The sequence below is a fragment of the Cuculus canorus genome, chromosome Z (assembly GCF_017976375.1).
Source record: "Cuculus canorus isolate bCucCan1 chromosome Z, bCucCan1.pri, whole genome shotgun sequence".
NCBI lineage: Eukaryota > Metazoa > Chordata > Aves > Cuculiformes > Cuculidae > Cuculus > Cuculus canorus.
In genome coordinates this window covers 7,386,662-7,411,700 of record NC_071441.1, presented here as the reverse complement: position 1 = coordinate 7,411,700, position 25,039 = coordinate 7,386,662, and the positions used below count along the sequence as shown (strand labels likewise).

The following is a 25,039-nucleotide window of genomic DNA, read 5'->3' as shown; positions in this document are numbered from 1 at the left end:
CCCCGGCTTGAACGCCTCCAGGGATGGGACAGCCACAACCTCCTTGAGCAACCTGTGCCAGTGCATCACCACTCTCATGGTGAAGAAATTCCTCCTTATGTCTAGTATAAATCCTCCCCTATAATTTAAAGTCACTGCCTGTTGTCCTATCACTACAAGCCTTTGTAAAAAGTCCCCCTCCAGCTTTCTTGTAGCCTCCTTCAGATACTGGAAGGTTGCTATAAGGTCTGCTTGGAGCCTTCTGTTCTCCAGGCTGAGAAGAGAAAGGACACCAAGTGGGAGGTGTCACGGGTGCGGTGAGCGGGGAGGCACTGCATGGCTGGGGAAGGAGGACAGGCGGTATTGATGAACAGTGCCGATGCTCTACAGACCACTGACTGTCACCCAGTGAAATGAAACCAGAATCAGGCAGCATCAGAACTTTGACATCGCTCTTAAGCTGAACATCAGCTTAAACGTTTTTGGTTAAACTTGCAAGTTACACTTTCGCCCTACACTGAAACTTGACTGGTTCCCAAATCTACTAGTTACTCTGTTAGAACGAAACGGTTCTGAGGAACTTCAGAAATAGACAGGGACATTTCAAATGAAGTTTGATGTTAGCAAATGTAAGTAATATGCCTTGCAAAAGCAGACAGATCAATTAAATGATGTATGCACAGAAAATAAATACACGGCTCAATTATAGCCTAGACAAATTTAAGAAGTTAAGAACAACATAAAAAGGATAACATTGTTATGAGAGAACTGCATCTTATTTGTGTATGACACTGAAAACTAAACTCCAGAATGAGCGTTGCAAACTAACAAAGAATGAGGAAAAGAATATGAAAAGAATGGAGAACAGACAAAAATGCTTGGATGAAGAATGATTCAAAAGAACAAAAAAATACTAAGAAAATAGGCAAACTAATGTGCCATGGTAAGTACATCAGGGCAAATGGAACACATCCATTAAGTTTTGAAACAGGAAGCAAGAAGACAAGAATTATTTAGAGGAAGTTTCTGCTTTCTCTTGGTTTTGGTTTGAGTTTGGTTTTTGTTTGGTTTTGTTTGTTTGTTTTGTTTTTTAATACTACAGATTATGAAATTTGCTGACTTTGAAAGGCTCTGGAGTCACGGATTTAATGAGATTCAAGTCTACTGTGGACAAAAATCATCTCATATCTCCCATTATAACGTACACATAAATTTTCCTCAAGGATCTAGCACTAATCAGTTGTGACAGGCCACTGAACTCAGATCTGGCCCAGTAATGTGCATTCCTTGTTTCTAAGCTTGATACTGATGTGAAAACAACGTTATCAGATATTACATAATAGGATTTATTTATGAGACCTCAGACTCTCTTCCTGTGAGTACACATGCTTAACTCTGTTAGCATGAATAGTTTCACAGAAGGAAGCTGGACCACCCAAGGGAATATAACATAAGCACATGTACAACTGTTTGTTTAATTTGATCTTGTACATACTCATAATTCTGAATTAACGTTTTGTGGCTTAGGCAGATTGTGTACGTTCAGTTTTCTGTAGGGGTTTCTTTCACTTATCTATGTAAATGCTTCATGAAGAATTAATGGTGAATTTTCTTCTTTATGTCCTTTGGATTATAAAGTTGTAAGAGTTGAATTCATGGCATTCTTGTAAGAAATAATATCTGTAGGGCATATTTACCTTCCATGTTAATTTTTTATTATTCTGCTGCTGTGTATTTGCAAACTTCTCTCAGCTTGTTGGTTCCAATCTAATTTTTACAAGCAGCTTCATGTCCCTGGAGTAGTGATATATTTAAGATAAAGGTTGCAAGTTGTCATCCAGTATCATCCAGTAGAATATAAATACTTTATGCAAGCAGGTGACTCGCTGCATTAAAAAAAAAACCCCAAACCAACAAAACAAACAAGCCAAACAAAAAAAAACCCAAAACCACCCAACCCAAACCAAAGAATAAGAAGCTTGAAACTAAGTTGCCACTCAATATATTAAATGAACTGTTCTAGAAAGAGATGCACTGAAATCTTTTTGCAAAGAAAAAATCATGATATTTTATACAGTTCTGAACAGTGATCCACAAGTATTTAAGGGAAACTGTAAACTTCAAAGATATATCTATAATTACCAAGACCATTGTCAACTTAGAAAGGGAAATATTTACTAGTTATGATGCTTTACTTACTCTGGGAAAAAGTAAGTACTGACTACTGGTACTTGTCACAGAATGAGCCATTGATGAAAAACATTTAAAAAAAGTTAAGAACCATGTAACTGTAAGTTCATAAATCCATACTAATTTTGCTCATGCCATGGAGAGAGATGAATTGGATCCGAGTAGAGCCAAAACAAGTGGGTACTTTTAAGTCTACATACCGTTTTAATACAAAAGTTAAAAATGACATGGTCCGTTCCAGTCTTGGTAAGCGATCAAGACTAAGTGTAGCATCTGACAGTCCCTGCCATTTATCACTTCTTAAAAACAGTTTTATAGATGCTAACAACTGCAACAATTTGGCATCCATTTTCAGATCTTCTTAAGCACAGTACAAGACAATAAAAATGGCGATAGCGTATATTCATTGGGATTTTTAAGCCATGCTGTTTTTGTAAGATTATTATTTTGAAAACATTTGAAACCTACTGTCCTACATCTTCAAGTTTTGGTCAGCTGCTTTATGAAGATGGGTTGTGTACAGATTTTTGACAAGGAGAGGTCATGTTCATAAAAAAACCCTCTCTGCCCTGTATGATAGCCATTTAATCTAGAATTCACACAGGCGCACTCAAGTCCTGGGTAAGAAAAACTGGTGGGAAAGGATCTCAAATATAGGCGAAATCTGCCAAGAAATGTTGGCTATTACTGTTGCAAGAGCAAAGGAAGATAAAAGATGGAGCCAGTAACTGGGAAAATGCATTTTTTTTTCATACTTCCCCTTTATCCTGTGTCTGTCCTGCCTTTGCAGGCTCTGGACAGAGACCACCACTTTCTGCATATGGTTCCGTTTTCATGATGGCTATTCCTCCATATTATAGAGATGAATTCTCTTAATCAGTACCAACAATATGATCATCACCAATGAAGAGAGAATTCCATGAGGGAGGGGCTACATGTAAAACTCTAAGTGAAGAATTATTAAAAAGTAATGGAACCCTTTGGATTTAGTTCTTCCTTCCTCTTCTGTTGAGAGGTGGAACTGGAGAAAACTTAAGCAGATCCCTAGTCAGAACTCTTACACTGGGGCCATGTGACATAAAACTTAACCATCCCTCACAGGTGTTTATCTAACTTCATGACAACTTTCACTAAAAGGATGAGGGGGGTTGGTAGCTTGTTCCAGCAATTCATTAACTAGAGATTAGGGAATATTCAGAAGAACTTTCTTAAGTTTTTTTGCACAATGAGTTAAGTTGATTTTCTTATGTCCCTTGTTGACACAGAACTAATCATTCATTGATCTCCTCATCAACCAACACACACAATATAGGAATTCATGATCGAACACTCTCACAAGACAAAGAAAACATTGACATTTGGAAGATTATTCTCATAATATTTTTGTAAAAATACATATTTGAAATACTCAGCACTTAGCTCTTAGTTTCTCTATTCTAAGTAACCAAGCTAAACTCATTCAGCCTTTCTTCACAGATCATTGCCCTTGGCCCTTATCAGGCTGATCACTTCTCTGTGCACTCCTGCCTGTTTGTCTGCATCTGTCAGACTTGAAGTACTCAAGATTCTCAGAGACCTCACCAATACAAAATTGAATTTAAAAAAATAAAAGCAACCGTATAAAGAAACATACACCTCTATGCACCTCCTTTATTTGAGACTGTTATTGGCTGCTAGTGCGTGCCAGATTATTTTATTTTTTCTTTTTAAAAAAGAGGAGCAATAATTATTTTGCATTTATTTTAATAGCACTCTAATTCTAAAACTCTTTGCCCTCATTTTTATGACATTTTGACTTGTTTACGTAGGACTACTTATTTATGTAAGAGAATTTGAATCACATTCCTGGTAGCTGTAATATCTCCTCTTATTTACATGTGTATTCAATTTCACACCAACTTTTTAAAAAAAAGAAAAAACAACAACAATAAAAACAAGCAATCCCCTGGCAGATCTGAATGGGACCTACCCCTGAGAAGTTTTCCTATCTGACAGTAAACCTTTTTTGTCATTATTGGTGAATTATCTGTCAGTAGTTCCAGTGCCAACTTTGCAACTCTGAGGGAAGTTGTGGCACATTATGGTTGTTGCCACTTCCACTTTTCAAAGCCTCCTTACGTTAAGGAACACAATCAAAAGCATATGCTGGAGAATATAATTACACAAGAAAAGTTACAAAGACATTTACGATCAAGGGCTAAATGCAGCACACCAAAGTACTATGTTCACATTTTTACATTTTCCTGTATCTGCTTTTTCTTGCACAATAAGCACAGAGCGAAGAGGGAAAAATCCTGGTCTTGCCTTTTCCCCACTTGCTGCTGCCTACATTTTGATGATTCTTATGAAATTTATTTCCTTCTCTTACTGCTGCACATTCGCTGTGCTGGCTGTTAGCACAAGAGCTGCTGGGGAGCTCAGTGTCCAAGTTTCCAAGCACACAAATTCCAGCATTGCCTTAGCTTCTTCCCACTTCTTGGGATTTCCCAGATTTTAGATCCAAAATGTTTCTACAGATTGACTAGCTAGAGGGATTGTTACTTGCTGTATTTGTTTCACTAAAAAAAGCAACTAAGTCCCTTAAAACAAATGAAGCCCTAAAAGGAAATATTACATATTCCATCTCCGGATGAACTCATCTTTCTGAAGTTAGTTGGGTGCAGTTAACTGCTTCCTCACTTCCCTTTTTACCACTCAGAACATCTGAAAGCCAAATAGCAGAAAACAAAAAAGCTACCCCAATTAAAAAAAAAAAAGTTGCCAGGTGCACCTTTTTTCCCCCGCGCCAGACACAACTTTAGTTATTTCCACCCACCCATTCATCCTCACCTAGCAGCCTCCCTCCAGCCGCCCCTGGTTTCGCAGGCTGATTTAGAGATTAAAGTTCGCACAGAGAAGCAAACAGTTAGAGAGTCGCTCCGGGAAGGGAATTCCCGAAGCAGGGACAAGCTCAGGGACCGGGGAGGGGAGACGCGGTCCCTCGACTGCCAACAGCCCCCAAAAGCTTCATTCCTCCCCTTATCCCGCAGGGAGCAAAAGCAATTTCAGGACTCGAGCCTTGCAAAGCGAGACAGAAAGGGGTCTTTCCTCACCTGTCAGCATCCAGTAGGAGGCAGCCATGCCTGGGCTGGTGGGAGCCCGGGGCTGGTAGCCCGGGCGGAGGGCAGGGGTGTCGGGAGCGGAGCTGCCGCCGGCGCGGGGCTGCGCTACGAGTGGAGGTCAGCGCCCTGCACCGCCCGCCCGCCTCGCAGCACAGTTAGGCATTTCCTGTTTGTTATTCGGGCTTTACGTTGTTTCTTCGCATCAAGAAGAATTTAGCTTCCTCCCACTCCCCCCCCCTCCTACCCCCAAGACCTCTGAGCTTTGAAAGCCTCCCTGTAGAACTAGCCCAGCACGAAGATGTACAAATAAAGCCAAATCTCCCCCCGCAAAGCCTTCGGCTGCAGCCCTCGGAGAGCACAGCAGTCCTTAAAGGGATATCTCTCAGCTCCTGATTAATTAATAAGTGTCTCCTGCTGGCCAGCCCCCTCCCAGCAGGGCAGGAGAGAGCTAGGCGTGCTCTAAGCCACCTCTCTCGCCCTTCTCAGCAGGAGAAACACATCGTTGAGGTAGGGGGTGTGTTTGGCCGGTCAAGTTTAATTTCTCTTACATCACTCCTTAAAAACGCACTCTACAGTGGGTAGGTTCCTGATTCACTGTTTTCTCCTGCAACCTGGTTTCAATTTTCTGCTTAGTTAGTTACTTATCTATTAATTTCTTTTTTTTTTCGCTATGGCAACAATGTATCCGAGTTCTGTAGTATATTACCAGACCTTAAGGTATAGCTACAGGTCATTTGCCTGTAGGAGAAAGCCAGCCACCCTCTCCCCATTCTGAGCGGCTCTGGGGATGTAGTAACTCCGCAGACAGTAGACGATTTTCTCTCGAGTCTGCGTCTCCCTGTGCTTTAGAGGAAATACCAGACGGCTGCCTTTGCCCTCATGTACAGAACGCTTGTGTGGCATCCCTTCCCCCCGCTTTCCCCTGCCCCTTGAATGACTTCACTAATAAGTAACTGAATAAATCAAAAAGCTAGTAACCAGATTCAGGCCTCCGAGAAGGGATTTTCAAGGTTCATTAAACACGCGGTAAAGGAGGAGCTTATAGCACTTCTTGTGTTTACCAGAGTGCTGCTCAGGTGGATTGGTGTCCCTTCGGTAGCGTATGAGTTCTCGCAGTATTCCTGTTGAAAAAATAATGTTGTTGTTTATGAAATTAGAACCCTCAAGCAAGAATAAGAGAAATAAAAATATAAGAATTCAGATATCTTCTTGCTACTAGGAAAATCCCCATATTTTTTTTCTTTGTATCAGAGCAAAGAGTCTGGGAATAAATGGAAGCTAGTGTAATTTTTGTAAGTTCCTCTAAGACTAATCAAATACAGATATTAATTGTCACTGTAACAGTTAAATGCGTTTTCCAACCACTGCCTTTATTTTATGACGATATTTTGGGTGCACCTTTACTTGTAGCTTCGTGGAAGTTTTTAAAGTAGTGCATGATTTTGAAGCTGGGTTTAAGAGCAAAGGTCCTCTTTCAGTAATAATTTATGTATATGCTTGCCTTTAAGCAGCATAAAATTTATTTAGTTTCCACAGTGGGACTACTCAAAGTTGATTAAACCAGGCATGTGTAACTTATGCTGAATGAAGATACGATATCTATCAGAACTAGACATGTTTTCCAGTCAGAGATTTTATGTGTAAAATTAAAGGAAACCAAAATTGCATTCAAACTAAACAATGACCGAGATTTTGGAAAAAGCTGTTATTTCTCGTTTAGCAAGAGAATTGTATTACTACAGCCAGTTTTACGCCGGTATCAAAGGTAGCAATAAGTTCCTGTGTATGTGTGGTTTTGATTTTTTTTCAAGCAAATATTTGTCTTCACTGTCTGTCACTACAATTTAATGCACATGAAGGAGTTGAGCTCAATTTCAAATTATAGTGAAGGATTTCTTTCTGTATTACAATTAACTACACTGGAGGAAAAAACAGGGAAGCTAAGGAATTTTACGTGGAATAAAACAATCAATTCAAACCTGTTTGAAGTATATGTATTATTTGGTACATATGGGGGGAATGTACATAATCTTGGAGAATAAGACTTCTTGAGAAAAAAATGTAGGGTTATTCTTAAGTTTTTCCAAATTATTCTTCGTATTGTTATTTATTAACTTATTTTTGTGCTAGTGTCTTATGCATCTTGCATCAGGCAATGACTTTAGAAAAGATGAACTGCTGGACTAAGCTAGCAGTTCCTATTAATTGGCGTACATTCAAAAAAGTAAAATACATGAAGACTTACAGATGATTATGTTCGAATGCCAAACTAATTCAGAAAAAAAGCGAACTTCTTTTGCTTATAAAATAGCTGCATTTTTTTTTTGCTTTGGGTGCATTCATTCAGGCAACTGTTCATAGTATATCACTAAATGCTCTTATTAGAGTTTAAAGTTTTGTACATTAGTAGTAAGGAACACATGTATGTTAAGTTGGAATCACTAGATGAGGTGTGCTGAGGCCCAGAAGTAGTTAAGATATTAAATAGTTTCATGAGCTGCATGACAAACATTATTAGTTTCAGTGGATTGTAATAGTATACTATTATAAATAAATCATTGCCCATAATGATGGATAAAACAAAGAGACCAAATTAGTTTAAAGAATATAGTTGCTCTGTGTATTCTTTTGTTCCTTTCTGAAGTGTCACAGAATGCTGAGGGGTTTTTCCTCTTTTTTTCCTAGTGCTATAAATTAAACATGATTTGTAATTTTGAACTCTGCCTCCCAATTCAGTTTCAGTGAAGTATTTTAGAATATGCATTATAGAATAAGTACACTAGTAGTTCCATGGAATCTGATAGAAGTATTTGTGATTAAACATTAAATTAAAGACTTTGAAGGATTTGGCTTTGAAAAGACAACAAAAATTAGAAATATCAGGAAGACTCAGTTCTTCTTTCAGGGGAGTATTATTCCTGAAAAAAGCCAAACCAAACCAAAACAAAACAAAAAGAAACCCAGTGAAAATGCACCTTCCCAGAGAAGAAGGGTGAAGGAACAGGAACCAAAGCTTTTGACATATGTTTCAAAGGCAAGCGGTTTTCCATATAATGTCACTATGGTATATATAGAACTTGTTTCCCATGGAAATAGTTCTTACATTCTTACAGAGTAGATGAGCAATTTTAGTTTATTTTGTTTTTTAGGCAAACAGATCTCTAACCTGTAGAATAAGACAGCAATAAGTAACGCAAGAGTTTGACTTTAAATATCCAGAAGCATGCTGAACTTACTTCCCTTGAAGGAACAGTATGACCACATCAATAACTGTAAGAGACATGTAACAATGTTTCTGCGATGTTGTTCACTGTTGTTATTACACTGTATTATATACACAACTTGGAAAATACTTCAAAGCTTGTCCATGTAGCTTCTATGTAAAGATTTGTCATTGAAAGTTCTTCTTATCATCTTTGATTATTGACATTGTGCTGTAAATCAGTGATAATTTATGTTTACATTTTTTCTTACACTTGCTTATTCACAGTTTCCAAGATATCTTTCATGCTGATTACTATGTTGTTCATTTTCATAGTCTCCATTTTTTCCGATCTGATTCTACGACCATGCTGGAATTCACTTGGCAGACCTTGGCTGTAGTCTTATTTTTATAGTGTCTGACATACTCAAGGGCTACTTCTTCAGGTACCAGAACTAAGACCTTGCAGGACTTAGTATGATTCCAGCAATATATGTACATGAATCTTTTCATGCTTTACAGCTCAGCTCTTAGCTGATACTTGATATTCTTGGAGAATGCCTATGTTTCTGCTACGTCTGTATCAACCAGTGGTAGAAATATGCCAAAATTTCTTTTTAATATATAAAGGGATCTTCACAAAAATGTTGTTTTGCAGCTTGTGTTAGTTTAAATAGTGTTGGTATGAAGTGTTATGGAAAATGCCTTTCATGTTCTTTGTTAAATTTGTTCTCTACAATCCTTTCTGTCTTCTCCATGAAGTGTTCATGAACCGAATTAATGTACAATCTGTATTCTTACCAAAATAAAATAGTCTCATTTTCCTCCACAACAGGTATAAAGTGTCGAACGTACTCAGTCATGCTGTTTTTCTTACCATATTTTCTCTGAATACATTTTTTCCGTATTCGTCCTAGATTTGTAGAGATCAAACCTAGCTTTATCACAAAAACACAGGAAGACCAAGAATATGTGAGTTTATGTGGTATCATTTACTGTTGTGAATCTTCCACTTATTTGTATTTTATCAATGTCACTTTATACTCATGTATTTACTGTTTAGAATAGAACATAAAATTCTTGCAGATAATATCACTACTCTTTTGGTCATTGGTTGTGCTATTTCTGTTTCCTTTGAGTCAGCTTCTTAACAATTGAAATCTTGATTCACAGTTTTCTCCTACAACACGGTTTTAATTTTCTTCTCAGTTAGTCACCTATCTATTAATTTATTTACCGTGTCAACAAGGTATCTTTGAGTTCTGTAGTATATTGCCAGACATAATAGCTAAAAATAAGGCTAGAAAAACACAAGCTGGTGTATCTGTTCAACTTCAAAAAGGTACTGATCTCTCTGACCTGAGTATTTCAGGGTTTTTTTTATGCTAAAGCACTTTTTTTCCTCAACAATGAAGTTGTTGGAGCTATTACATTGAGTCTGAGGGGGGATTAAAGAAATGAATTAATATTTTATCGCATAAAATCAAGGGGCTAAACTAGAAGTTGTAATATATTTACAAGGTTTTTGACTAAAGGTGCAAATAACATCCCAGCTGATATTGGTCCATCAATGCATTAGCTCCACTGCATTATGCCAATTAAATTATTTAAAATGAGGTCAGAATTTAGGGGCAAAGGATTGATTCTTATTATTGCCTTAGGCTTTCTGCACTCCTCCCCCACTTCTTCTTCTTTCACCTTCTTAACATGTGTCTTTTTCTTAATGTGCCTCTCATGGTGTGTTGCATAACCATTATTTATTGTTCAGATAGATTTCAATTATGAAACTGTATAAAAGAATGCTTACTGAGAGCGTGCTTTGAAGGGAGACTAATAGATGATAATAATTTCTCAAAATAACTACATATTCTGCAGTTTTACATTGTATTGCATTCATTGCCTTCACAGCTGGTCTTCAAAATGTAATTACTTATTGCTGTTTGGTTACAGAAAAAAGGTAGCTCCAATCACCATGCTGAAGTCTCAGTTTATTCTTTCTTTCTATTCTACAGAGATAAAAACATTAAATTTCTCCATTTTTCCCTTAATGCATACAGACATTCTATTTCTTAGTTGAAATAATTTTTAATGAAATAGTAAATAAAATAATAGAATTTTGTTTCACTCAGTTAGTGCAAAAGCAGCATTTAAACATAGATCACTCCTCAGACTTTCCCTCGATTTTCAGGATCAGGAAAAAAAATGATCTTGCTTTTTATATAAAGGAACATTAGCCTGGCCATGATGCTGGTGTATGTTTTATGGCATAGATTCAACAACAATAACAACAAAACCCAACAAAATCAACAAACACCAAAAAATCCTAAACAGCACACACACAAGAATAATATCCCTTTAGTGCAGAAACTTCAGCTTTTGCAATGAACCCCCCCTTTTTTTTAACTGAGATTTTTAGACAAATTATGATTTTGCAACAATCCTCCTGTAATGAGAGACACATTAACTGCTACAGTTTTAGTGATTGTTGCAAACCTGACTCCTGCTGGGGTTCCAGCTTCTGTAGATAGCTCTGTTTCAGAGGTGCTAAAATAATTTTTACTTACACAGACTTGTAATCCAAATCCCACTACTGCACCCCCCTGTCTATGTGTGTAAATTGTTTTTGTGGCCTGAAAACCCTTAATGGTTTTATCTTAGTGGTTTGGTCACTCTGGTAAGAGAAGAGTCCTGGGCTTCATGTGGAAGCCCATATTGGGTTTTATTATCCTATATTGGGGTTTCCAGAAGTAAGATTACTATCAAACGCATGGATGAGTCTGAAATCCAACATCTTTTTCAAGCCTAGTTACTTTAGTGCAAGACACAGATAGGCATTTCTGGCCACCACCAGGCTGGAGCCTGCAACCCTCTGAATGTGTTATATAGAAATAGTGGATGGCTGACAGAGAAGTTAATGTACCTAATTTTCTTAGCAGAGTAATAGAGCACTCAGCTTCAAAGTAAGAGTTATAAGATTCTGTTATTCTTCACATTGAGAGACTTGTAAAAGTTCGTTTCCATTCTCCTAGCATCGCGTCAAAAAACAGCAGGCTTTTGCCTAACTGGCTGTAGCGTTCTATAGAAACCTATGCTATGTACTGGAGAACTAGGGCTTCTTCGGGCCAGAAACGGATAGCAGAAGAGTAACACTGGAAAATAACACAATGAGCCTATTTACTCATGCAGGCTGAGTTACACAGCGCTTTGTGTCGTGATATGTGCTCTGCTCAGCTAGCCAGTATGTTAACATGTCTGTGATGTGACTTGACACACATGTATATGTCCTGTCAGATTTGTACAATACAGGTATTCCATTACATTGCACTTTTGCACATCATGCCTTTTAGATATGATAGACTTGTGTGTGATGATGATTAAAGAAGTGGTGCTTGGACATCATGAAAAAGGGTGACAAAAGACAATGCTACCAGGACATTCCATTTAGTATGCTACCTACTCCAACGCTGTATCCAAACAGCCTTCAGTCATCTAGGAGGAGGGCCTTAAACGTGTCTGAGTTGTTCTGGTGGTCTGGATTCACTCAGTCATTTTAGGTTAGTTCACTTACAAAGAATCATAGAGTAGTTTGAGTTGGAAGGGACCTTAAAGATCATCCAGTTCCAGCCCCCTTGCCATGGGCCAGGACATCTCCCACTGGATCAGGCTGCCCAAGGCCCATCCAACCTGGCGTTGGATACTTTCCGGGATGGGGCAGCCACAACTTCCCTGGGCAGGCTGTGCCACTGCCTCACCACTGTTGTGGTGAAGAAAGTCTAGTCTAAATCCTCCCCTCTCCAGTTTATAGCCATTGCCCCTCATCCTATCACTACATGCCTTTGTAAAAAAGTCCCTTCCCAGCTTTCTTGTAGCCCCTTTCAGGTACTGGAAGGTCACTATAAGGTCTCTCCGGAGCCTTCTCTTCTCCAGGCTGAACAACTCCAACTCCCTCAGCCTGTCCTCATATGGGAGGTGCTCCAGCCCCCTGAGCATCTTTGTAGCCCTTCTCTGGACCCGTTTCAACAGTTCCATATCCTTTTTATGTTGGGGATTTCAGAACCGGATGCAATACTCCAGGTGAGATCACACAAGAGAGGAATAGAGGGGCAGAATCCCCTCCCTCGTCCTTCTGGCCATGCTTCTTTTGATGCAGCCCAGGACACGGTTGGTCTTCTGGGCTGCAAGACCACGTTGCCAGGTCATGTCAAGCTTCTCATTAATCAGGACTGCCAAGTCCTTCTCTGCAGGGCTGCTCTCAATCACATCATCCCCCATCCTATATTGAAACTGTGGATCGCCCTGACCCAGGTGTAGGACCTTGCACTCAGCCATGTTGAACCTGTTGAACCTAATGAGATTTACAAAGGCCCACTTCTTCAGCTTGTCCAGGTCCCTCTGGCTGACATCCTGTTGTTCCAGTGTTATATAGGAGTGTCCTGAGCATCATATGGAGTATGTGTGGTTCTTAGGAGAAGGAACCAGAGATCAAGAGTCTCTCATCACAACAACAACTTAGACATCTTATCAAAGCACTCAGAAGTTGGGATGTAAGATGTTGTGAATCTGTCCAGGCTAGGAAGGGAAGTGACTTAACTTATAAGCATTATGCCATTACAAAAAAGGCAGACACAGTCTCTTCTTCCAACCATGCCTTAAAGGAAGTGGTGGCAAGTGCATTTTGTGAGGAAGCAAATGCAATTTGTTCTAAGCATACTTTGAGTGTGTCTACAGGATCCTACTCTAGGAAAACTGAGGGGAAGAATGTCTGGTCTGGAGTTCCAATCTAGACACTGAACTGCTTTGAAAGCAGAGTTCTAGCCATGCAAACCCAAAATGCTGTATGGAGAACTTTATAGACTCAAACAGGGCAGTTATCTCCAAGTTCAGAGAAGAGGTGAAAGAAAAATTTCTAGATAACAGTTTTGGGATTGAGTACCCAGTTTAATTTAGAAATTGCTTTATTTGTATCAGTGTGTTGAAATCACAAGGAAAGCAAAGCTGTGTTTTAGTTTAAAAAGAAAGAGATTTCTTATACCATTTTAATCAAATGGTGGCAATATTTGCTGATACAAAGATTAAGAAACTGTCTTCCATTTCTATAAAACAATTCTTTGGTATAACAAATGCAACTTTAGCGCTTCCTGGAAATTGTTTATGTTTAAAATGGAAGAGGAATTTCTACTCTGACATCAGGACTTTTTGATTGGTAGCTTTATCTTAGTCTGAAACTTCATCTTCTGTGAAACAGAAAAAAGTACCATATCCTGTATTATTATTTTCCTTTCTATCTTACTAGCAACAGAGGTAGAAGTTAATATAAGTTATCCTATGCATGTGTCATTGGTACATAATTTGTGTGACATCTGAAGATTTACTCTTTGTTGTAAAAGGATAATCTAAAAAAAAGAATACATGTATTTCTTCCAGCTTGCAGGAAATTGTAACAGGTTTTAGAGACCAGAACTAACTCAAAACACAAGGGACAAAGAGAAAGTTATTTCCTAGTTCAAAATTTTCAGAACTGGTTTTATTATTGTCATAAATGAGGAATCCCATGGATAAATGTGCAATATTCTACTGCAGAGTAGTGTTGAGTCAGATGATACAGCATTAATAGAGACAACTTTCAGAGCGACTTGTTTTGTACACAGGTGAAAGTAAAACAGTTTCTTACTTCACACACATTTGTAAGGTCTAAGGAAACAGTTTTTCAGCATCATCCAGATATTGTCCAGTGTAACAAGCATGAACAAATCAACCTGTTTCACTAGATTCTGTAATATGCTTTCTTTCGGAAGTAATTACGACGCCTTCATCAAAGATAATTTCTTCGAGAACAAGAGTCCAAGCATCGAGTGTTACCAATGCAGTTCTTAAAGTAACCAACATATCTGCCAAAGACAGAGTTAATTTTAATAATAATACTGTGCTTATCAGTGAGTCAGTGGATATAAGTGATATGCCTGATTAATTTGTGTTTAATATCTATGGAAATCTTGTTTCTCCAGTAGGGCTGGACTGAGAGCCAAGACCTTGGTTCAGGTCAGCACCCTTTGCAGAGACTGTAAAGCTGGCTTAGCTATCCAAATAACTCCCTATGGAGTAATGAAGGAGAACATCCTCCATCAGACTCCACAACCAAACTAGCCTTTTTGAACTTGTCCAGAACTCATAGATTGCAGCTTCTTGATTAACTCAGTATGTCACCATTATCTGTACATATAATATGCAGTTATCTTCCTAGGATCATCACCTCTTTCAGAAGCCTTCTAGGCTGTAATATAAGGTTTTGTGCCAGGAGGACATAGTTAAGTTGTGACTGCTAGAACAGCATTTGTTTGCTTTATGAGTGCTTTGTGAGATATGAAATAAATGGTTGACCATGTTCTCATTCCCATTTCCTCTCCTCTTAAGAATCTCATGGTCTTTTCTCAAAGTATTTTACTCAGTCAGGGCAGAATACCTATCTCACAAATGTCAAAATGTTATTTTTACTAGGAATCTATTGCCTCAGTTCTCAGCTAAGTTGTTATGGCTGCTGTAAAGCTGACTGAAATAGCTAGGGAAAAAAAAATCTGTTGTAGGTCTTTACTGACATTTTGAAGTATTCTGTGGGTGAGATATTTTTTTTCCAGGAATGATCCAAAGCTAGTATCTTACCAACTTGTCTACCTGACATTTGCAGCCCACTTTGTTAGCTGATTTGAGGCAAGCCATCACAAAGCTCCAGGACCTGTATTTTGTAGATTCACAGCATCTTAGCAGATGTGGTTGTTGGGCTCCTGGATTATTGGCTGATGAGATAAAAACATTAACCACCGTTTCCAGGTTTGTAATTTCTTGAAAGATGTGCATACCAGTGTATGCAGATCCAAGTAGGCTGCTAGATGAATTGTACCAATTAGGTGAGGCCTGTGGCAGTATAGAGATATGATCTGATCCACCTGAAGTGTTTAACTTGTTTTGTGGAGGAGGACAAGAACTGAGTGGTAAATTTGAACAAACCCCAAATAAAAGTGGGGATAAAACCCACTTTTTTGTGTACAGCTGAGTAGATCACACCGTCTGTACTGTAGCAATCTCTGTGACTTATGTACAGATGCTTGGAATTATTTTATAGCTAGTGTTAAAGTTAGATGTACATGTGACCTAGCTATATTAATGTGTTTGAGCTATGTAGCCAGATTGTGTTTAGAGCAGCATAGAGACTCTCCTAAGTAGCAAGATAAAGAAAGGGATGAAGAAAGTGGGGAATTCAGACCACAGTGATCACCGCATTGCTGTGCCTTGTAGTCACAATATATAATTGAAAATAAGACAGCCATCTTATCTGCAACTATGGCAACAAGAATCATAGTAATGATTACAATGCTGAATCAGTATTGTGCGCTTCACGTGGAAATATAAAAGCTATGGAGAAGAGAGTCTTGGTAAATCATAGGGTTTCTAGTTGTCAAAACAAAGTTACTCAAACTAGAAGAGAAAGAGACCATTTTTTTTTTTACTATTATTAGTCATATCTACAACACCAAAGGAATTTCTGCAGCTAGGTACATAATGGTAGTATAGGTACATATAAAGATTTTCTAACAAGACTGAGCTTTCTAGTTAATGAAACCCAGATTGGTATTTGAAATTTTGCACATGATATTGAAATGTGGGTGTTTTTTGAACCATTAGAGCTATGGATTAATGTCAAGAATATTCTGAACTTGGTGATTTTTTTTTTGTTTACTGACTTTTCCAGAATTTGTCTGATACTAAATTCACGCATTTAGTAGAATTAAAGTTGGAGTAAGTAGTATAGGGATGTAAGATACGTGATGATACAGGCAGGTAAATGATAACATTATATAATAAAACTGGCTTCTTGTAATGTGATGGACTCCTTCTTGACATATTATATTAAATTAGTTGTTTACATTTTTTTTAGTACTGATTAGACCTTAGAGGCTATTTCAGTGGAGGGATAAATGTTCAGTTTTGTACTTTCTTTAAGCATTCAAAATCCAATACATAATATAATTAAAAAAAAATCCAAGATATTCAATCAATTCTGTTTAATATTTTGCATACCATATTGTCTGCAGTCCCAAGATGCTGTTGTTTTATGTTACAGAAGTAATTTACTGCATGTGTTTCAAGACATATTTTATTGACATTCTCCAAATGTTTAGGCCTGCAAAATATGTAAGAAAACCTGTCACAGGGGAGGAATTGTATTTCCAGTGGAATGGCCAAAGATTTATTTTGGAGTGAACAGACTTTAAGTCCAAGGGAGTTATTATGGTTGATTAGACTGACCTACTGTAGAACATAGAGTTCTTGTTTGCTATTCTCTTAAGGTCAAATAAAAGTATGAAATACATTCATATGATATTAGACAAAATATAATTCCAGCAGTTTTATAGACAAGTATTAAGTCTTTTATCTTACATCTATCCAATTCATTAACTGTTGCCTTTTCCAACAGCTCTGAGAATTTTCAGATAGGGCTTCAACTCAAGCCAGTTGGGTTGAAGGAGAAGCTAGAGAACCAAAAAAGCAACATAACTAGAACTGATATCCATTTATATACATTTGTTGAGATCCTTGCTCTGTACATTACCAACAACTTTTGTCTGAGCAGGCAGTGAGTAAGAAAGCTTGACTTAGGTCTAGTTTTTAGTTTTTCATGGACTTCAGAAGGCATGCATCAACCATTTCACAAGAGCAAATATATGATTAAGAGTCTCAGGCATAGTATGTACTTGTTGAAATGCAGCTTTCTTTTTGCATAAAAATATTACAACCAATCCGTAAGATTTTTCAATATGTTTAATGCTATTATATTAACAATTGAGTTCAGTCATGACTATAATTTGACTAATTTTAGGAGAAAGTGCAAAATCATATTTACAGATATAACAAATAGACACTGTATTTTGGATTACAAGTGTAAGTTGATTAGATTGGAGTGGGTCTTGAGTATTCCAAAAGCGAAAGTGAGAGGGGCTTGAAGGATAAGTTTTGGAGTATCTTCAAAATATAAGGATTATTGTGAAGGGATGGACAAAGCAGTAGAGTCTTATATTGCAGGAGTCGAAGAGTTTAGCTGTAAATAGTAACATAATTAGACATGGTTTTATGAACTCGACCTAGTTTTCTACCGATTTAGCAGTTATCTACTGATTCTTCAGCATGAAAAAAAACAAACCCAAAAAAACCCAATGCCACAACTGTAAACATTAATTTAACCTGTGTTAATGTTTATCACAATTCCACATTAAAAAAAAATCCTATTAAAGCAGCTGAGAAAATAGATTAGCAGACATGCATGGAACAGACAGTGAACAATTCAGACATTTTCTCATGTCTGGCCTCACAAAATGAATTGTTAAAGAGTAAAGTCTGAACGTTTACAGGATCATAGCATCCAACCAATAGAATCCTTAGTCCCTGTGAACTAGAATTATATTTTTTTTTCATTTAATGATTTGTTTGAGTGACAATAGGAATGACAGTTCAAATGATGTTGCAAGAGGAAATCTGTGACCCTTTTACCTTAAGAAGAGAAACAGAGATACAAAGAGTTATACTCCTACACTTTACTTTGATAGATGCTACTTGTAGTTCACAAAGAATGTTATAATTCTGGCTGTCTTTACCTGCAGCTTAACTAATTTCTATGAGTAAAATTTATCTGAGTAAATGGAAATATCTTTACATGAACTAGTCATTTGGGGCTTTCATTATGATCAGTGAAGAGAAGCATTGTTTCCCATTGTGTGAAAGATGTCATATTGTAAGAGGTCTGAAAAAGATTAGGTAACTCATAACCTAAACCAGCCTTTTTCTCTTTATTGTCTCTAAGGCATTCTGGTGGATAGCTGAGATGTAGAAGTCTACTCTGTATATATATACTGAGAGTTGAATCCATCATAGGAATGAAATCATTAACATAGAAAAATCCATGACAAATCTCTTGATGGCTTCATTAGGGACAGAATGTCAACATCTGTTCTGAAAGGGACGCAAATGCTATATAAAGGGTTGCTAGAATTACAAAGACTGGTTTTCTACTTCTGATTTTCCTCCTACACAATTGCTATAAGTGCCAAACATTCATTATGTGTTATTGGTAGGGAGAAAATCTTTCTATTACATTATGGCCCACGTGATAAATACATGGAGATTTTCTTGTTCAAAGAATTGTAAAAGAGAAAAACCACTTCTGACATGATTTATTCAAGAATGCATGTGGGCGTTTTCAGAGAGATAAGTCAAAGTTTAAAGTTGCTTGATGTATATCCATAGCAGTTACCAATCTTTTCTGAATATGCTGATGTCAAAGGAAGATTTGTCATCTTAATTAGGAAGGGAGAAAAAATCCACTTAGTTGAAGACAGACTACAAAAAATACTGTTAACCTATATTCTTTGTGATGGCTGATGGTATCAGTGTTCATTGTATGGAATACACAGGTATTGGTCAAATGTTGTTTTGCAGTGAGCTTTTCTGTCAAAGACAGAGAAAAAGGAAAAAGGAATGAATAATGAAGAGGAATAATTGGTGTCATGATACAGAAAAGGCATTGGAAATCCACGAGGTAGATTTTACTTTCAACTTTCTTATGTGTTTGTTTGTTTTTTTTCAGCTTTTAATTTTCTGACTTTAACCACCCTTCTAGAGTTGAAGATTGTGCAGTTATGCTGTCAATTTACCATTGGACCATACATACCATCTTCTGGAGTAATCTTTGAACCTAGCAGTCAGTTTCAGATGATTCCATGTGAGAGAGGAGCAGAGGGATGAGTATCATAAAGTGTGGGCATTAGTCGGACAGGTAAGGATAGATTAAAGCCTCATCTTTGTGCCAAGCCTAACAATATTCAAGAAGCATTTGGACAACATCCTCAGATATATGGTGTGAATTTTGGTGGTGTTGTATGCAGGGACAGGACTGGGACTTGATAGCCCTCTAGGTCCCTTCCAGTTCAGGCCTTTTCAACTCAGGATATTCTATGAGCTGCTGTTCTTTATACATACAATATTGAAAAAAAATCAGATACTTTAAGGGCTCAGTTTCATCTAACAGGATTTTAAAGCTGCTATTTTTAAATAGCAGTCATTAATTGATGATAGGTGATTTTTCTCTTCTGGTTTTGTTGCTGATTTCTTTTCCACCATGAAATAGGGAGTGAAACACTATAAAGTCAAAAAATGCAAGAGAGATTCTACAATTAGAGTAATAGTATAACTTCAATGGCAAGCTTAGATTATGATTATTTTTAATAGTTACACAGTTTGAGTTTGAAGTCCTTTTGCTATTGAAGTACAACATCTATAATTAGAAGTATAGCTGTAACATGAGATTTTTTTGTTATAAGTCAAACATATCATTATATATAGTGTGAAGAATTGTATTTTTAGCAATGTTTGTGTATTTTTTGCTTATCAAAATAAGCTGATGTAGTTTTATAAGTTAATTTTCAGGTCCAGCTTAACAGCTTCTTTCTCCAGAAACTTGCATGTAAATAAACAGATTCCTTCAAGTGCCTTTCTGCAGCAGGACTGTGTGATACAGGCCATTCAGTACTGCAGAAAAAAGCCAACACAATAGCAAGAAAGCAAGATGTTATTTATATTTTTTTATCATCAGCTTTATTGGGTCACTTGTGCTCTATTTCCTGTTACAGAGGTCAGTATAAAAGCAGATGCTATAGCAATTAATAGATTTTATTTTCCCACCTATGAAAGGCAATGCAGATTTTCATATCAGCTTAAGTTCTATCTGGAGCAGAAATACTTGAGGGAAAACCAGGTACTACATTTTGCCATAGAAAGCAAAAAACATTGAGAGATGTATATTTCCAAAACAGCAGACTTCAATTAGAAATGGAATGGATTTGAAAGCTTTATAACAAAGCAAATTCCTTGTAAACATAGTTTTCAGGAAATTTCGTATGCCGGCTATCCACGCCTTTTCCTGACAATGCATTGTATTATATCTCTGAAACCACATTTCTTTATCCCAGGTCTAACACTTACAAGGATTTTAGTTATCATAGGCAAAAGGAGGGTCAAGGTTTAGTCTTTTTTTTGTTTAAATAAATTGTTGAGGAGTTTTACGTGAAAGATAGGTGAATTTAAAAGAACATGTAGAGGTCACTGCAGAGAATGCCTTGAATTTTGGTGGGATTTGTTTTCTGAAACAGACTACAAATAAATTGTATTTGCATCTCCTGCTCCTCATGTACTAGATAGTTCAAGCTTTTTATACTGCTTGGAATACAATAACTACTGTCCTGAATTAAGTTTTTACTGTATCTCCCATAAGAGAAATGAAATTTAATGTTTTAAATGTCACTTTAATGAAATTCCCCTAGTTTTATTTTTTTACTGAGTCAGATAACATTTTTATCTTATTTCCCCAAAAGGACAGTTTAACTTTTAAGAATCCTCATTATATTGAAGAGTTAAGTAATTCTTTACCTCTTAAGAATCAATTATCTTTAATATGTGCACTGTTTGAATGTTATAAAGTCTCATCTAAGTTAATTTTCATCTGACATGATACAATTATTTGACAAAAAATGAGAATTCTCACTTGCAACCAGTTGAAACAAAAATATGATCCTTTGAAGTCTATAAAGAGACATAAAATCTGAAACCCAGGCACAAAATAAAGTAGATTCAGCCTTGGATGAAATTTAGTGCCAATACAGTGCATATCAGATACAGGGTTTTTTGATCCTCATTTCTGTTACATTTCTAAACAGCCTTGATCCTGAAATTCAGTATTGGAGAGGATTCCTTAGTAAGTCATGCCACTGCATTTTGTGGTATGATGCATCTTCTACATTTAAAATGTGTCTATCTAACCTAAGCTATTTGTCAAGGCTCATTTTATAGACAATGAAATGAAGTGCCTGCTTAGACACAACTAGTCTGCTTTTCTCAGAATATCTACAGCAGCTCTCCTGTGCCCTCTTTACTCCACCAGCTCTAGAGGGAGCCTACCTGCTATCTTAGGCTAAGAGTATAACATTTTTATTGTTAAAGGTAGGGGAAGTGAAGTCTACCTTTTCTTATCTTTCTATGCCTGTATATACATCCTATATGTGCCTATATATCTTGTCCTATATATGCCTGTAGGATGAGAGGGAATGGTCTCAAGTTGCACCAGGGGAGGTTCAGATTGGACATTAGGGAAAATTTCTTCACCAAAAGGGTAATCAGGCACTGGAACAGGCTGCCCAGCGAAGTGGTTGAGTCACCATCCCTGGAAGTATTTAAAAGATGGGTAGATGAAGTGCTTAGGGATATGATTTAGTAGTGGACAGGTACAGCTGGGCGTAATGATCTCAAAGCTCTTTTTAAATCTAGTGATCCTATGAATCTATGAAAATACGAAAGTATTACCATAGTTATTGCTAGGAAGATATCCATTAGTATCATCTAGATCGTGATTGGGCATTTTTGTTTGTTGGCTCTTTCCTCCTCTAGCTGTGTATCCTTTTTTCAGTATCAAAATTTGATTAATGTTTTCTTGGAAATTGTTCATAAATTTGGGTGTGTTTCTTTTTGTTCAATCTAATTAAATTGGAAGTGAAAGTACCTAAACAATGTGTGACCTTGAATAAACATGATTTTAACACAATGTGAGTGAACCTCCCATCCAAAATAAACAATGTGGCAAGCTTTTAAAATTATACAACACTTTGCTGTTAATCATTAAAAAAAGCACTGTGTGAGTAACTCTACATTTAACCATTCAGGATAAAAAAGTTTCACACCTTTTCCAGGTGCTTCAACTGTCAAGGATGCAAAAAGACATTTCATTGCTTGTCTTCCAGGAGGAAAGTTGCAGTGATATATAAAATAAAACCAGAACTGTTACTGTCAGGTTGCTAGCCAGGCTAATAGACTGAAGATAAGATGAGATAAAAAGTGTATCTGCTGAAGATTTGCCTTCAACTGTAATTTAATCCATGTGTGGTTAGAAAGTGGTTTGCCCTAGAATGATGTACTGTAGGGAAAGCTTGAGAGATTTTCAAGCAGCAGGAGATCTGAACTGGAATTAAAGGAATTTTCTCATTTAGCATCAGGAATTTGCAGTATTGTCTTTTCTGTTTCAGTTCTTAGATAGATCTGAAAAGTTTCTTCTAACACTGATAAAGTAAAATACTACATTTCTTAATCCTCATGTTTGTTCATCCTCAAACTGACTCGAGGTTTCTATTTATATTTTGCCAAGGAGGGGATTGATTTTATCCATTTTTTTGACCTCTGAGAATGTGGTGAAAACTAGTTCTTTATGTTTCCTTTATAATTATAGAAGAGAGAGGGTTCCTTCAGGAACTGATTCTTCCCATCTTGAAATAAGTGTTATGAGAAATTGTGCTCTGGAGAAGGTCTCCCTTGGAAGTGTTTACAGGAGCCTAAGTAGTGAATTGGACTAGCTGTATAGATGTGTACGCTAACTAACATAAATAACACACTTAGCCCTTACTGTAACTTGACAGTATGAATCTTCTCCTTGCTTTCATGAAGCAAGTCTGTTTCACATATAAATATTGTCCTTTGTATGAATAGCCATTGTATGAATAGCCCCGGAGAGAGGCTATTCAAAAAGGCTTCTGGGGATAGGACCAGGGGGAATGGGTATAAACTGGAGAGGGGCAGATTTAGACTGGACATAAGGAAGAATTTCTTCCCCATGAGAGTGGTGAGGCACTGGCACAGGCTGCCCAGGGAAGCTGTGGCTGCCGCATACCTGGAGGTGTTCAAGGCCAGGTTGGATGGGCCTTGGGCAGCCTGATCCAGTGGGATGTCCCTGCCCATGGCAGGGAGGCTGGAACTAGATGATCGTTAAGGTCCGTTCCAACCCTAACTGTTCTATGATACTATGATTGCCCCCAGAATAACCCAGTCTTTTAGAAGAGTTCTGCCTCAGAGATGAATGAACATTACTGGGGACAGTAGTGTCCTTTGTCTTCCTTGAGAACTGCGAACACCTCTGCTACAATATTATTTTTAGATTGTTAAATCCTTTCTTTCTCCCCCTGTGACTAGTTCTACAGAGGACTATATACTAGGTAGGTCCAATTAATGTGTTCATCGTGTCACTCTCTTATTGGACTAGAGGGGTTCATGGCCAACTTATGCATCATTACAGCCTCAGACAGATCTTCAAAAATCATTGTGCATATGCAACAAAAATGCACATTTCAGAAAGGAAATATCTGTTTGTGAGGGTTCTCACCCAACAGAACAGAAAACTACTATCCTTGAACACCAGTGCCAGAGAAACTTCTGTCTCCATCTTAAAATGAACAGGGATTGAGCACGGGCATCACAGACAATATTTCCTTCAGGAAATCATGATTTTCTTCAACTCTGGCAACCAGTTGTGGGCTATGACATACGTTCAGAAGCTGTATCAGTTTTTGTTGTAATATTACTACAAAGATATATGCTTTAAGTTTTATTTCAACAGCTTGTATTTACTGTCATAACTTCAGGTGGACTTCTTCACAGTAGAGGAAAAAGCATCTGAATCTGTTACAGCATGGCTGATGATTACCTGATGATTTCTTCTGGAACTTAATTGGAAATTCCAGTGGTTTTAAGGACCACAGTAACACTAAATTACAGGGAATTTTTTGGTTTTGAATGCTTTTTTTATTGTTGTTTATGGCTGCCCCCCCCCCCCCCAAAAAAAAACCCCAAACCTACAAACAACAATAACAATCCTTCAAGATTAGGTCTTGTTATTTCTGCCAGTACAACTACAAAGCTGACCATTAAGCAATGGGGCAACCAGCCTTCAGTCTTACTGCTAAGTCACATCCTCAGAAGTATAAGTATGCTAATAATCAGAGATTTTGTTTCCCTAAATGGACTTTTATTCTTAAGAATTGTAATAATTACTAAATAATCTCTTTATATGTAGATCAAAATACTGCGATTCTTTACAAATAATATTTTGAAGTAGAACACAAAGTTTGAAAGCAACAAGTACATTTAAGCTGACTGGTGACTTCAGCGTGGGAATCATTTTTGCTGAGTCAAGTAATGACCTCTAGTTTCCTTTAAGAAGAAAGTTCATAATAGATCAAGGTAAGTTTTGCAATGCTTTTGTGGAAAATATCATTTGACCTTCAAGCCTGCAACAACAATATACTTCCTTGTAATTTCTGTGTGTAATTATCAAATATTTCATTTGTTCTCAGAGCATTTATACTGGGAAAAAGTACTTCTTCCTTATGCAAGTAGTCCTTTTAGACAAATTGGATTTATTCATTTGAATAAATATTGTTTAAGTAATCAAAGACTGTTTTTTGTAGTTTGGATCTATGCAGGATAGAAATCAATGATTAATTTAAGGTTATTGAAGTAACCTAAAATTTTAAAATTTCTAGATTTTATACCAGCTTTCCTCACATTTCTACTTTGAATTGTGTTCGCTACAAAGAATTTTATAGAATGTTTTCATCCAAGGGAAACAAACCAGTTTTCAATGTGACTCGCTTCCTATTAACTTCATCCCACAAAATTATATCCATATTTAAAGTAGAGGGCAACA

At 37.1% G+C, this 25,039-nt stretch overlaps 1 protein-coding gene and 1 long non-coding RNA gene across 5 annotated transcripts in view; one reads left to right on the top strand and one right to left on the bottom strand.

Moving 5' to 3' along the window:
* Positions 1-5,401, bottom strand: part of ITGA1 (integrin subunit alpha 1) — an 80,274-nt gene extending 74,873 nt beyond the window's left edge. The window contains exon 1 of the mRNA XM_054054704.1: positions 5,262-5,401. Coding sequence (XP_053910679.1) covers positions 5,262-5,289 — 28 coding nt within the window. The 5' untranslated portion in view covers positions 5,290-5,401. The remainder of the gene's footprint in view (positions 1-5,261) is intronic.
* A 301-nt stretch (positions 5,402-5,702) lies between these two features.
* LOC128850427 (uncharacterized) overlaps positions 5,703-25,039 on the top strand; it is a 102,089-nt gene continuing 82,752 nt past the window's right edge. For all 4 annotated transcript variants that reach the window (XR_008447858.1, XR_008447856.1, XR_008447857.1 and 1 more), the window contains exon 1: positions 5,703-5,777. This is a non-coding gene — a long non-coding RNA (uncharacterized LOC128850427). The remainder of the gene's footprint in view (positions 5,778-25,039) is intronic.